The sequence below is a fragment of the Chiloscyllium plagiosum genome, unplaced genomic scaffold (genome assembly GCF_037043375.1).
Source record: "Chiloscyllium plagiosum isolate Xiang-an unplaced genomic scaffold, Cpla_swu_hap1 HiC_scaffold_32, whole genome shotgun sequence".
Taxonomy (NCBI): Eukaryota; Metazoa; Chordata; class Chondrichthyes; order Orectolobiformes; family Hemiscylliidae; genus Chiloscyllium; species Chiloscyllium plagiosum.
In genome coordinates, this window is record NW_028270170.1 from 1952043 (window position 1) to 1965971 (window position 13929).

At 46.7% G+C, this 13929-nt stretch overlaps 1 protein-coding gene across 1 annotated transcript in view; it reads right to left on the reverse strand.

Moving 5' to 3' along the window:
* LOC122539703 (growth factor receptor-bound protein 7-like) overlaps positions 1-7219 on the reverse strand; it is a 179202-nt gene extending 171983 nt beyond the window's left edge. The window contains exons 1-2 of the mRNA XM_087977702.1: positions 7104-7219; positions 841-934 (exon numbers count right to left, since the gene is read on the reverse strand). Coding sequence (XP_087833828.1) covers positions 841-934; positions 7104-7112 — 103 coding nt within the window. The 5' untranslated portion in view covers positions 7113-7219. The remainder of the gene's footprint in view (positions 1-840; positions 935-7103) is intronic.
* Positions 7220-13929: the final 6710 nt, after the last annotated feature.

The window sequence follows — 13929 nt, forward strand, 5'->3', positions numbered from 1 at the left end:
CTGAGGGGTCTTGACAGGGTGGATGCAGGAAGGATGTGTCCCCAATGGGGGCATCTAGAACCAGGAGAGGTCTTCAAAATAATCATTTTTCCATTGAAGACGAAGATGATGAGGAAATTATTCTCATCAAGGATCATTATTTTTTGAAATTCTCTTCTCCAGAGGGCAGTGGAGACAGGGTCATTGGATATACTCAGAGCTGAGTTAGACAGATTTTTAATTCACAAGAGAAGCAAGGATTTGGGGGACAAAGGGGAAGATAGGAAAATAGAATTGAGAACCACAATCAGATTGGCATGACTTGCTCAAATGTTGGAGGCTTGAAGGGGCTGAATGGCCTATTCCTCCCAATTCTTGTCTTACTGTCTAGAATATAATAGAGGAGTTGGAGGAGTTTTTATATCATGTTATACATACCTAGGAGGCATCTAATCAAGAGATTCAGGTAGTTAATACATAGAATAACAGACACACAGGAATGAATTATAGTCATGTGGTATAGATGGCATTATAAACTACTTGAGCTGTACTCACACTTCATACAATTTTCAGCTTCATTTTGTCCACTTTTCAAAGAGCCCACTTTAGATGCCTTTGTTTCCATTTTTTGGATGCCTAACCATCAGTCCATTCTAATGGGGTATATGTCTTTTTCACCTCAGTCATAACTGCATCACACTTCACTGCACGATGCAAATAGCATCTTCAAACTCAACAGCTGAAATAGTTTGTTTTACATTGTGACTGTGAGATTTCTTACCAAACCACAATATTTGGATAAAAGGAGAAAAATGATCCAGATTGTCATATCATTGATGAACTGACAGGTCTCTGTCTTACCTTGGCGTTTGGGCGTGGTATCATTGGGTAATACCTGAGACTGACCCCTTATCCACTCCCGCAACCTACAGATTGGTCTTTTCTCCAGATTCCCCTGCAAAAGACATTGGATGATAACTTTCATAACAAAAACACTGGTGGAAATATTCAGCAGGTCTGGCAACATCTGAGAAGAGAGAAACAGAGCAAAAGGGCAGAATGTAATGCGTTTCTGGTTAGTGATGGGGGCCATTTAATTCGATGGAAAAGTGTTAAATGAGAACCCCACCCATTTCTGGTTAGTGATGGGGGCCATTTAATTCGATGGAAAAGTGTTAAATGAGAACCCCACCCATTTCTGCTCCAATTAAGTCTGGGACACAAAGGTTTGAGGATCTCCTTCTCACCTTGCTGCTAATTCAAGCTCTTACATGGACAATAGATTTCAATCAGTGATGGGTGGTTGAGTCACATGGGAAATCCTATCAGATTTGCTGAGGGCTCCCAGGACTGAACCTTGTTCAAAGGAATTCAATCAAGTGTTAGGAAGGGGGGGGGGGGCACTGAGAGTCAACCCCATATCCTTGTTGCTGAACACACCCCAACCCCACACCAGCAACTTCCATTCCATGATTCCCCCATCTTTTTCATAGTGGGCTGTTACCAGGCTCCAGTCAGAACTAAAGAATACATGAACCCAACCATTCACTGCAACCCACTAGGAAGATTTATTTCATAAATATGCATGCTATAAAAACAGAAGACAAATCTGAACAAATCCATAAACCTAGTTTGATGACTCACCAGTGGTCATATGACTGACCCCTTAATGGAACACTGTTCCAGTATAACATAGAATCATAGAGTCATAGAGATGTACAGCATGGAAACAGACCCTTTGGTCCAACCTGTCAATGCCGACGAGATAGCCCAACACAATCTAGTCCCACCTGCCAGCACCTGGCCAAACCCTTCCTATTCATATACCCATCCAAATGCCTCTTAAATGTTGCAATTGTACCAGCCTCCACCACATCCTCTGGCAGCTCATTCCATACACGTACCACCCTCTGCATGAAAAAGTTGCCCCTTAGGTCTCTTTTATATCTTTCCCCTCTCACCCTAAACCTATGCCCTCTAGTTCTGGACTCCCTCACCCCAGGGAAAAGACTTTGCCTATTTATCCTATCCATGCCCCTCATAATTTTGTAAACCTCTATAAGGTCACCCATCAGCCTCCGACGCTCCAGGGAAAACAGCCCCAGCCTATTCAGCCTCTCCCTGTAGCTCAGATCCTCCAACCCTGGCAACATCCTTGTAAATCTTTTCTGAACCCTTTCAAGTTTCACAACATCTTTCCGATAGGAAGGAGACCAGAATTGCATGCAATATTCCAACAGTGGCCTAACCAATGTTCTCTACAGCCGCAACATGATCTCCCAACTCCTGTACTCAATACTCTGACCAATAAAGGAAAGCATACCAAACGCCTTCTTCACTATCCTATCTACCTGCGACTCCACTTTCAAGGAGCTATGAACCTGCACTCCAAGGTCTCTTTTTTTCAGCAACACTCCCTAGGACCTTACCATTAAGTGTATAAGTCCTGCTAAGATTTGCTTTCCCAAAATGCAGCACCTCGCATTTATCTGAACTAAACTCCATCTGCCACTTCTCAGCCCATAGACCCATCTGGTCCAGAACCTGTTGTAATCTGAGGTAACCCTCTTCACTGTCCACTACACCTTCAATTTTGGTGTCATCTGCAAACTTACTAACTGTACCTCTTATGCTTACATCCAAATCATTTATGTAAATGACAAAAAGTAGAGGGCCCAGCACTGATCCTTGTGGCACTCCACTGGTCACAGGCCTCCAGTCTGAAAAACATCCCTCCACTGTAACATGTAACACATCTACCCTCAACCTCTTGTGACATGGGTTACTCGCCAATCATTGGACTTTCCCCAGATGCAAGACCAACAAATGCCAGCTTCTGATTGGTCAACTGCCCTTGGGAGTCATGATACAGACTCCAAAATCTCTTCCTTTGCAGCATCCATGCACCCAATCCCCTCCCTGTGTGTCCCACAGACAATCATTGAATCCTACATTCTGGGATGGTTACCTGCTGCCCATTGAGGTTTCAAAGACCTTCCCCAAGACGCAAGATCGGGGTGTTGCTGGTTTTCCAGCAGGCAAGTGAAACCCCATTGCCAGTGAGCATTTCAGGTCAATGATCTTCGTTTGAAATGTCACAAATTTTTAGCAGATGAGAAACAGAACAAAATGGATGATCTATGACAGATGCAAAACTGGAGAAATTAAATGAAGAAAGAATTGGTGATGCCGAATCAAAGAGAGTGGAAATAGGTCAAGTGTGTGACTGTAAAGAAACAAAAGCTGTATCTTGAAGAGGTGTGAATGGCAGAATGATGAACAGTTCGCATCCGATGGCAAAAGGAAGAAAAAGTTGGAGTAACCAAAGCCTTAATGAAAGTAAAAACAAAGGAAGCTGAGAATATGGTCTGAATTACTGACCTCAATGTCAATGACCTCAAAGGGTGTCCAATCGAAAGATGAGTAGCTGTTCCTTGAGCTTCACTGGAAGACTGCAGGAAGCTGGGGACCGTGAGGTCAGCCTGACAGCGATGTGGAGAATTTAAATGAAAGGCAACCAGTCAGTTGGGTCATGCTCCCAGGATGAACAGGGTTGTTTCTGTTTTCATTTATGCTTTCCAGCATCCATTATAGCTTAACAAGTGTCATGTTTTGTTTGGAGCAATGATGTCAAATATAATGCATGCCACATTTTCGGGTTGTGGCCATAAGGAGCAAACTTGATTTTGTTGGTGGATAGGTTTCAACCAGGTAATTGACTGGTGTGTAGGAGACAGTGAGGTCTGCAGATGCTGGAGATCAGAGTTTAGAGTGTATTGCTGAAAAAGCACAGCAAGTCAGGCAGCATCCGAGGAGCAGGAAAATCGATGTTTTGGGCCGGAGCCCTTCATCAGGAATGTCCAGGGTTCTGTCTTTCCAATTTGTCCAGATTATAGCAAGATTGAAAATTCAGCAAGAGCATGGATGTTTACCTGAATCTGTTAATTACTTCTTGACCGCAAGTAAATAGAAATAAGTGAAGAAATTATTCCTATTTTATTTCTAATCCCAGATTATCAAAGTTAATTAAGGATCTGTATGTCAGGGTCCATATTGAGTTTATCCAGTCCAAATTAGAGACTGGTGCTAAAGGTTATGGGGAGATTTTGGAGGTGCTCCAATTGATGGAATACATTAACATATATACAGAGAAACGTTAACAGACCAAAGGGATTTAGATATATTTTTGAAGATTAAATGTTTTCAGGATTTAAAGAGACGTCAAAAGAGAATGGGATTGGTAGGTTGGCCCTTTTGGAGAGATAGCAGTTGCATGATGGACCAAATAGCCTCTGCCTCTGTAATCCAATGCCTGGGTTTAGCTACTTAATATTCTGGTCTTTAAACAAACTGAAAACCCTTCAGAGTTGCAACTCAGGACAAAGTCCCATACATTGTGTAACAGTTTTTGCAGCAATGGGCAGGTTGTATTTGAGTTGGGCTTTTGGTAAATTGTCAGGACACTAACTACTGCAGCCTTGATAATACAAGCAGGTGTACCCTGATGCCACTCCTGCTTACAATTCTCTTTCAAGATTCAGAACTATGCAATTGTCTAACAATAACTCATGGTCTAAAGGCCAAATGCATTATCCTACAGGATCTTCAAAACACCTTTGAAGGGCAAGAATCTTCCTGGACGAATGTTTATTTCTATCTGAAATAACCACAAATATTGAAGTTGCCTTACATTTGTAGAAAAAAAAGTTCTGTTAGGAACTTTGAGCTGGTGCAAATCTTGCTCATTGATAAGGCAGACATTTTTATGTCCATTTGGGATGATAGTTTGTGACCATTTACAAACCCTTGAAGAATAGGAAAATCATATTGAACCCAATAATCCAGTCCTTATTAACTAATCTTAACCCGTCCACTCACCTTCCCCCAATATCTCCCAACTTTAAACACTCAACTTCTTCCCACATTCTTCAATTGCTCCCACCTTCTCTCTGTATTCCTCAATTCCATTTACCACTGTCACGCTGCTATCCTTAAATCCTCTCCAAAGACATACTAAAGTCTCTCTTGAACTGTCTATTCACGCACAACGGTAACCTTCCCAGCTTCACATCTCCATTTAATATCCCTGTTTACTTCAAATGAAAGGGTTTGTGAGACTAGATTTTGTATTCACGAGAGATAAAATGTCTAACTTCAAACAGTTGCAGCCACTTCCAGACCTGACAAGTGGATGATCACATTAAGATCCTTTCAATATTAGCTAAAGGGCTTTCCTGTCGAATATTCCAATCAGCATTCTGCCCAGGACTGACCCACTTAATGTGTAATTGATATTGCATCGAGACTGAGAGCTGCTTCACAAGGAACCTTATCTGGTCTTGACTGTGTTTCAGTGGCTGGAGTGTTGATCTGTCAGAGATGGTGACTTTTGACTCAACATTCGAGTAAACTGAGGCCTCTCAGCCAAATATAAAAGTTCTAATGGTACGATTCAAAGAAGATGAGTAGAGTTATCTCAGCTAATTTTTATCCCTTAACCAACTTCATTTAAATAATGTCTCTCAGTCATTTTCGCATTGTTGTTTGGGAGATCTTGCTGTGTCTAATTTGGCTGTTGCATTTCTTACAACGGAGTATTGTACAACAAAGTACTTACGTAGCTGTAAGATAAGCACTTTGTAATGCCCTAAGGTTGTGAAAGGTGCTGTAGAAATTCAAGATTCCTTTATTATAATAATCCCCATGCGCTCTGCACATATTGAGATTTAGACTACATTTCATAATTATGAAGTGCTTCAAGAGGTTGGCTATGGCTCACATTAACTCTAGCCCCCCAACCTGCCTTGATCCCTTGCAATTAGCCTACTATTGCAACAGGTTCATGGCAGATGTTATCTCCTTAACCCTACGCTCATCCCTGGAGCATCTTTATAATAAGGATAGCTACATCAGGCTTCTACTTATTGACCACAGCTCCACTATAATCCCAACCAAACTATCTCCAAATTCCAAGACCTAGGTCTCGGCTCCATCCTCTGCAAATGGATCATCAACTTCCTGACCCACAGACCACAATCAGTGAAGATAGACAACAGCATCTCCTTCACAATAATCCTCAGCACTGGTGCTCTCCAAGAATGTGTACTCACCTCCCTACTGTACTCCCTGTATATTCATGACTGTGTGGCCAAATTTTATCTAAACTCCATTCACACATCCAAACTCCATACTTTTCACAGTATTTATAATGTGACAATAATAAATCAAATCAAATTAAATTCTGACAGCATTGGAAATTGTTGCACTCTGCGGTTTTTATTTGAACAGTTGACAACTCCAATAGCAAAGTTGTTTTCTAGGGGATGCACTGCTCCTGTCCTCAGTGCTGGGCAACACTGCACTCCATTGCTCTTTGGTGAAGGTCCATGTCCTACGCTACACTCCCAGCTTCCTGTTTTCCTTCCCTGAACCACCTCCTGGGTCACTGCAATGCCCCAGCCACTCACTCACTCAATAGGCAAAGCTGCTGATTGTTCTACTTTCGCCAATATTTGGGGGGGGGGGGGGGGTGGGAGCAGTAATTATTGATTAGTTGCAGCATTGTCAAGATGGAATGAGATACCCTCACCTGAGTGCTTTGCAAGTTTGTATCTGTATTTTGTGGGGTCAAGGAGTGAGGCCTGCTTTACAATATTCAGACACTAACAGATTAATTCAAGATATCTAAAACCTGATCAATGTACTCTCAAGTTTGGTGAATTTGATGAGGGCCTGCAGGACTCAAACATCTCCGCCGTGGTCACAGCTCCTGCTCCCTGATCACACAATCCCTTCATGCTAAACAAATTAAACTACTGCCCACTTCAATAACTGTTGAAACACAGTTCTTGTCAGCCTTGCCTCGAAAATAATGTCAGGTTGAAGTTTTTCACTTTGTCCACAACGTGCCACTAACCTTGCCAAATATCACGTCAGTGTCCCAGCTGGACATTTATTCTGTCAATATTTTAAACACATTGCCAGCAGAATGTTGACTTGCTGGTTTGTTTAACACTGAAGCAAAACGCTGTCAGTTATTTACCACAATGACAAAGCTCATGAGTCCCGACAAATATTTTACAAAGCCAAGAATCAGAGCATTTCAAAGAGTTGAACGTGAATACCTCATACATCTGGACGCTGGTGAAGAAACTTGCTCTGAAGCCCTGGTATTTGTGCTGTAAAAGTCTTCCAACTCACAAGCAATCCACTCGTTCTCTACCAGTAAACAGCACTTGGCAGCAACTCCATGTAAACGGAGTGCTGTAACTTAATGGGTACAAGTCGCTGCCATGTATATTCACTGGGAAAGGGTGGAAAGCTTTCTTCCATTAGTACAACTATGTAATCAAACTATATGTACAACTACTCCTCAACAGCTTTAACTCACAAGCTGTTTGCATCCTACTCTCTGTGATGCTCATTCTGGTTTCATTTGCCTGATGTTTGCATTAAGTGTGCTTGCCTAAACATCAGTTCACTGTCAGATCTCCTCACAGGATGGAAACCTGACTATCCCACACAAGTATCAAAATGAAGTTTTGTTGTGGCTTCAAGCAACCATGAAATGGCATTAAATTGGACCCATACCCCAGTAAGAGTCAGAGTGTGTTGGACTGTATCCCAATAAGAGTCAGTATGTGTTGGATTGTACCCCAGTGAGAGTCAGTATGTGTTGGATTGTACCCCAGTGAGAGTCAGTGTGTGTGGGACTATAACCCAGTGAGAGTCAGTGTGTGTGAGACTGCACCCCAGTGAGAGTCAGTGTGTGTGGGACTCATACCCGAGGAAAAGTCAGTTTGTGTGAGACTGTACCCCAGTGGGAGTCAGTGTGTGTGTGGGACCTGTACCCCAGTGAGAGTCAGTATATGTGAGACTGTACCCCAGTGAGAGTCAGTGTGTGTGAGACTGCATCCCAGTGAGAGTCAGTGTGTGTGTGGGACTGTACCCCAGTGAGAGTCAGTGTGTGTGTGGGACTGTACCCCAGTAAGAGTCAGTGTGTGTGTGTGTGTGTGTGTGTGGGACTGTAGCCCAGTGACAGTCAGTGTGTGGGGGGGACGGTATCCCAGTGAGGGTCAGTGTGTGTGAGACTAACCAAGTGAGAGTCAGTGTGGATGGGACTGTACCCCAGTGAGAGTCAGTGTGTGTATGTGGGACTGTACCCCAGTGAGATGCAGTGTGTGGGGGGGACTGTACCCCAGTGAGAGTCAGTGTGTGTGAGACTGTACGCCAGTGAGAGTCAGTGTGTGGGGGGGACTGTACCCCAGTGAGAGTCAGTGTGTGTGAGACTGTAACCCAGTGAGAGTCAGTGTGGATGGGACTGTACCCCAGTGAGAGTCAGTGTGTGTATGTGGGACTGTACCCTAGTGAGATGCAGTGTGTGGGGGGGACTGTACCCCAGTGAGAGTCAGTGTGTGTGAGACTGTACCCCAGTGGGAGAGTGTGTGTGTGTGGGACCGGAACCCCAGTGAGAGTCATTGTGTGTGAGACTGTACCCCAGTGAGAGTTAGTGTGTGTGTGGGACTGTACCCCAGTGAGAGTCAGTGTGTGTGTGGGACTGGATCCCAGTGAGAGTCAGTATGTGGGGGGAATGTACTCCAGTGAGAGTCAGTGTGAGTGAGACAGTAACCCAGTGAGAGTCGGTGTATGTGGGACTGTACCCCAGTGAGAATCAGTATGTGTGTGGGACTGTACCCCAATGAGAGTCAGTGTGTGTGAGACTGTACCCCAGTGAGAGTCAGTGTGGATGGGATTGTACCTCAGTGAGAGTCAGTGTGTGTGAGACTGTACCCCAGTGAGAGTCAGTGTGTGTGAAAATGCAACCCAGTGAGAGTCAGTGTGTGTGAGACTGTACCCCAGTGAGAGTCAGTGTGGATGGGATTGTACCCCAGTGAGAGTCAGTGTGTGTGAGACTGTAACCCAGTGACAGTCAGTATGTGTGGGACAGAACCCCAGTGAGAGTCAGTGTGTGTAGGACTAGTACCCCAATAATAATCAGTGTATGTGGGACTGTAACCCAGTGAGAGTCAATATGTGTGGGACTGTAACCCAGTGAGAGTCAGTGTGTGTGGGACTGTACCCCAGTGAGAGTCAATGTGTGTGAGACTGTACCCAGGTGAGAGTCAGTGTATGTGGGACTGTACCGCAGTGAGAGTCAGTGTGTGTGTGGGGGGGGACTGTACCCCAATGAGAGTCAATTTGTGTGAGATTGTAACCCACTGAGAGTCAGTGTGTGAGAGACTGTAACCCAGTGAGAGTCAGTATGTGTGAGACTGCACCCCAGGGAGAGTCAGTGTGTGTGTGGGACTGTACTCCAGTGAGAGTCAGTGTGTGTGGGGGGGACTGTACCCCAGTGAGAGACAATGTGTGTGAGACTATAACCCAGTGAGAGTCAGTGTGTGTGGGACTGTGCCCCAGTGAGCGTCAGTGTGCGTGAGAAAGCAACCCATAGAGAGTCAGTGAGTATGGGACTGTATCTCAGTGAGAGTCAGTGTGTGTGTGGGACTGTACCCCAGTGAGAGTCAGTGTGTGTGTGTGGGAATGTACCCCAGTGAGAGTCAGTGTGTGTGGGACGGTACCCCAGTGAGAGTCAGTGTGTTTGTGGGACTGTACCCCAGTGAGAGTCAGTGTGTGTGTGTGGGACTCGTACCCCAGTGAGAGTCAGTGTGTATGGGATTGTACCCCAGTGAGAGTCAGTGTGTGAGACTGTAACCCAATGAGAGCCATTTTGTGTGGGACTGTACCCCAGTGAGAGTCAGTGCATGTGGGACTCGTACCCCAGTGAGAGTCAGTGTGTGTAGGACTGTACCTCAGTGAGAGTCAGTGTGTGTGAGACTGTACCCAAGTGAGAGTCAGTGTGTGTGTGGGACTGTACACCAGTGAGAGTCAGTGTGTGTGTGGGACTGTACACCAGTGAGAGTCAGTATGTGTGTGTGTGGGACTGTACCACAGTGAGAGCCATTTTGTGTGGGACTGTATCCCAGTGAGAGTCAGTGCATGTGGGACTCGTACCCCAGTGAGTGTCAGTGTGTGTAGGACTGCATCTCAGTGAGAGTCAGTGTGTGTGGATCTGGACCCAGTGAGAGTCAGTGTGTGTAGGACTGCATCTCAGGAAAAGTCAGTTTGTGTGTGACGGTACCCAATTGAGAGTCAGTGTGTGTGAGAATGCAACCCAGTGAGAGTCAGTGTGTGTGGGACTGTACCCCAGTGAGAGTCAGTGTGTGTGTGGGACTGTACACCAGTGAGAGTCAGTATGTGTGTGTGTGGGACTGTACCACAGTGAGTGTCAGTGTGGATGGGACTGTACCCCAGTGAGAGTCAGTGTGTGTGAAACTGTAACCGAGTGACAGTCAGTATGTGTGGGACAGTACCCCAGTGAGAGTCAGTGTGTGCAGGACTCCATCTCAGTGAGAGTCAGTTGTGTGGGACTAGTACCCCAATAAGAATCAGTGTATGTGGGACTGTACCCCAGTGAGAGTCCGTATGTGTGGGACTGTAACCCAGTGAGAGTCAGTGTATGTGGGAATGTACTCCAGTGAGAGTCAGTGTGTGTGTGACTGTAACCCAGTGAGAGTCAATGTGTGTGAGACTGTACCCAGGTGAGAGTCAGTGTGTGTGGGACTGTACCCCAGTGAGAGTCAGTGTATGTGGGAATGTACTCCAGTGAGAGTCAGTGTGTGTGAGACTGTACCCCAGTGAGAGTCAGTGTGGATGGGATTGTACCTCAGTGAGAGTCAGTGTGTGTGAGACTGTACCCCAGTGAGAGTCAGTGTGTGTGAAAATGCAACCCAGTGAGAGTCAGTGTGTGTGAGACTGTACCCCAGTGAGAGTCAGTGTGGATGGGATTGTACCCCAGTGAGAGTCAGTGTGTGTGAGACTGTAACCCAGTGACAGTCAGTATGTGTGGGACAGAACCCCAGTGAGAGTCAGTGTGTGTAGGACTAGTACCCCAATAATAATCAGTGTATGTGGGACTGTAACCCAGTGAGAGTCAATATGTGTGGGACTGTAACCCAGTGAGAGTCAGTGTGTGTGGGACTGTACCCCAGTGAGAGTCAATGTGTGTGAGACTGTACCCAGGTGAGAGTCAGTGTATGTGGGACTGTACCGCAGTGAGAGTCAGTGTGTGTGTGGGGGGGGACTGTACCCCAATGAGAGTCAATTTGTGTGAGATTGTAACCCACTGAGAGTCAGTGTGTGAGAGACTGTAACCCAGTGAGAGTCAGTATGTGTGAGACTGCACCCCAGGGAGAGTCAGTGTGTGTGTGGGACTGTACTCCAGTGAGAGTCAGTGTGTGTGGGGGGGACTGTACCCCAGTGAGAGACAATGTGTGTGAGACTATAACCCAGTGAGAGTCAGTGTGTGTGGGACTGTGCCCCAGTGAGCGTCAGTGTGCGTGAGAAAGCAACCCATAGAGAGTCAGTGAGTATGGGACTGTATCTCAGTGAGAGTCAGTGTGTGTGTGGGACTGTACCCCAGTGAGAGTCAGTGTGTGTGTGTGGGAATGTACCCCAGTGAGAGTCAGTGTGTGTGGGACGGTACCCCAGTGAGAGTCAGTGTGTTTGTGGGACTGTACCCCAGTGAGAGTCAGTGTGTGTGTGTGGGACTCGTACCCCAGTGAGAGTCAGTGTGTATGGGATTGTACCCCAGTGAGAGTCAGTGTGTGAGACTGTAACCCAATGAGAGCCATTTTGTGTGGGACTGTACCCCAGTGAGAGTCAGTGCATGTGGGACTCGTACCCCAGTGAGAGTCAGTGTGTGTAGGACTGTACCTCAGTGAGAGTCAGTGTGTGTGAGACTGTACCCAAGTGAGAGTCAGTGTGTGTGTGGGACTGTACACCAGTGAGAGTCAGTGTGTGTGTGGGACTGTACACCAGTGAGAGTCAGTATGTGTGTGTGTGGGACTGTACCACAGTGAGAGCCATTTTGTGTGGGACTGTATCCCAGTGAGAGTCAGTGCATGTGGGACTCGTACCCCAGTGAGTGTCAGTGTGTGTAGGACTGCATCTCAGTGAGAGTCAGTGTGTGTGGATCTGGACCCAGTGAGAGTCAGTGTGTGTAGGACTGCATCTCAGGAAAAGTCAGTTTGTGTGTGACGGTACCCAATTGAGAGTCAGTGTGTGTGAGAATGCAACCCAGTGAGAGTCAGTGTGTGTGGGACTGTACCCCAGTGAGAGTCAGTGTGTGTGTGGGACTGTACACCAGTGAGAGTCAGTATGTGTGTGTGTGGGACTGTACCACAGTGAGTGTCAGTGTGGATGGGACTGTACCCCAGTGAGAGTCAGTGTGTGTGAAACTGTAACCGAGTGAGAGTCAGTATGTGTGGGACAGTACCCCAGTGAGAGTCAGTGTGTGCAGGACTCCATCTCAGTGAGAGTCAGTTGTGTGGGACTAGTACCCCAATAAGAATCAGTGTATGTGGGACTGTACCCCAGTGAGAGTCCGTATGTGTGGGACTGTAACCCAGTGAGAGTCAGTGTATGTGGGAATGTACTCCAGTGAGAGTCAGTGTGTGTGCGACTGTAACCCAGTGAGAGTCAATGTGTGTGAGACTGTACCCAGGTGAGAGTCAGTGTGTGTGGGACTGTACCCCAGTGAGAGTCAGTGTATGTGGGAATGTACTCCAGTGAGAGTCAGTGTGTGTTAGACTGTAACCCACTGAGAGTCAGTGTGTGTGGGACTGTACCCCAGTGAGAGTCAGTGTGTGTGTGTGTGTGTGGGAGACTGTACCCCAGTGAGCGTCAGGGTGCGTGAGAATGCAACCCAGTGAAAGACAGTGTGTGTGGGACTGTACCCCAGTGAGAGTCAGTGTGTGTGTGGGTCTGTACCCCAGTGAGAGTCAGTGTGTGTGTGTGGGACTGTACTCCAGTGAGAGTCAGTGTGTATGGGATTGTACCCCAGTGAGAGTCAGTGTGTGTGAGAGACTGTAACCCAGTGAGAGCCATTTTGTGTGGGACTGTTCCCCAGTGAGGGTCAGTGCATGTGGGGCTCGTACACCAGTGAGAGTCAGTGTGTGTAGGACAGTACCCCAGTGAGAGTCAGTGTGTGTGGGACTGTACCCCAGTGAGAGTCAGTGTGTGTGGGACTGTACCCCAATGAGAGTCAGTGTGGATGGGATTGTACCCCAGTGAGAGTCAGTGTGTGTGAGACTGTAACCCAGTGAGAGTCAGTATGTGTGGGACAGTACCCCAGCGAGAGTCAGTGTGTGCAGGACTGCATCTCAGTGAGAGTCAGTGTGTGTGGGACTAGTACCCCAATAAGAATCAGTGTATCTGGCAAAGTAACCCAGTGAGAGTACGTTTGTGTGGGTCTGTAACCCAGTGTCAGTCAGTGTGTGTGGGACTGTACCCCAGTGAGAGTCAGTGCGTGTGCGACTGTAACCCAGTGAGAGTCAATGTGTGTGAGACTGTACCCAGGTGAGAGTCAGTGTGTGTGGGACTGTACCCCAGTGAGAGTCAGTGTGTGGGGGGAGACTGTATCCCAATGAGAGTCAATTTGTGTGAGACTGTAACCCACTGAGAGTCAGTGTGTGAGAGATTGTAACCCAGTGAGAGTCAGTGTGCGTGTGGGACTGTACCCCAGTGAGCGTCAGTGTGTGTGAGAATGCAACCCAGTGAATGTCAGTGTGTGTGGGACTGTACCCCAGTGAGAGTCAGTGTGTCTGTGGGACTGTACCCCAGTGAGAGTCAGTGTGTGTGTGTGGGACTGTACTCCAGTGAGAGTCAGTGTGTATGGGATTGTACCCCAGTGAGAGTCAGTGTGTGTGAGATTGTAACCCAGTGAGAGCCATTTTGTGTGGTACTGTACCCCAGTGAGAGTCAGTGCATGTGGGACTCGTACCCCAGTGAGAGTCAGTGTGTGTAGGACTGCATCTCAGTGAGAGTCAGTGTGTGTGGGACTGGACCCCAGTGAGAGTCAGTGTGTGTAGGACTGCATCTCAGTGAGAGTCA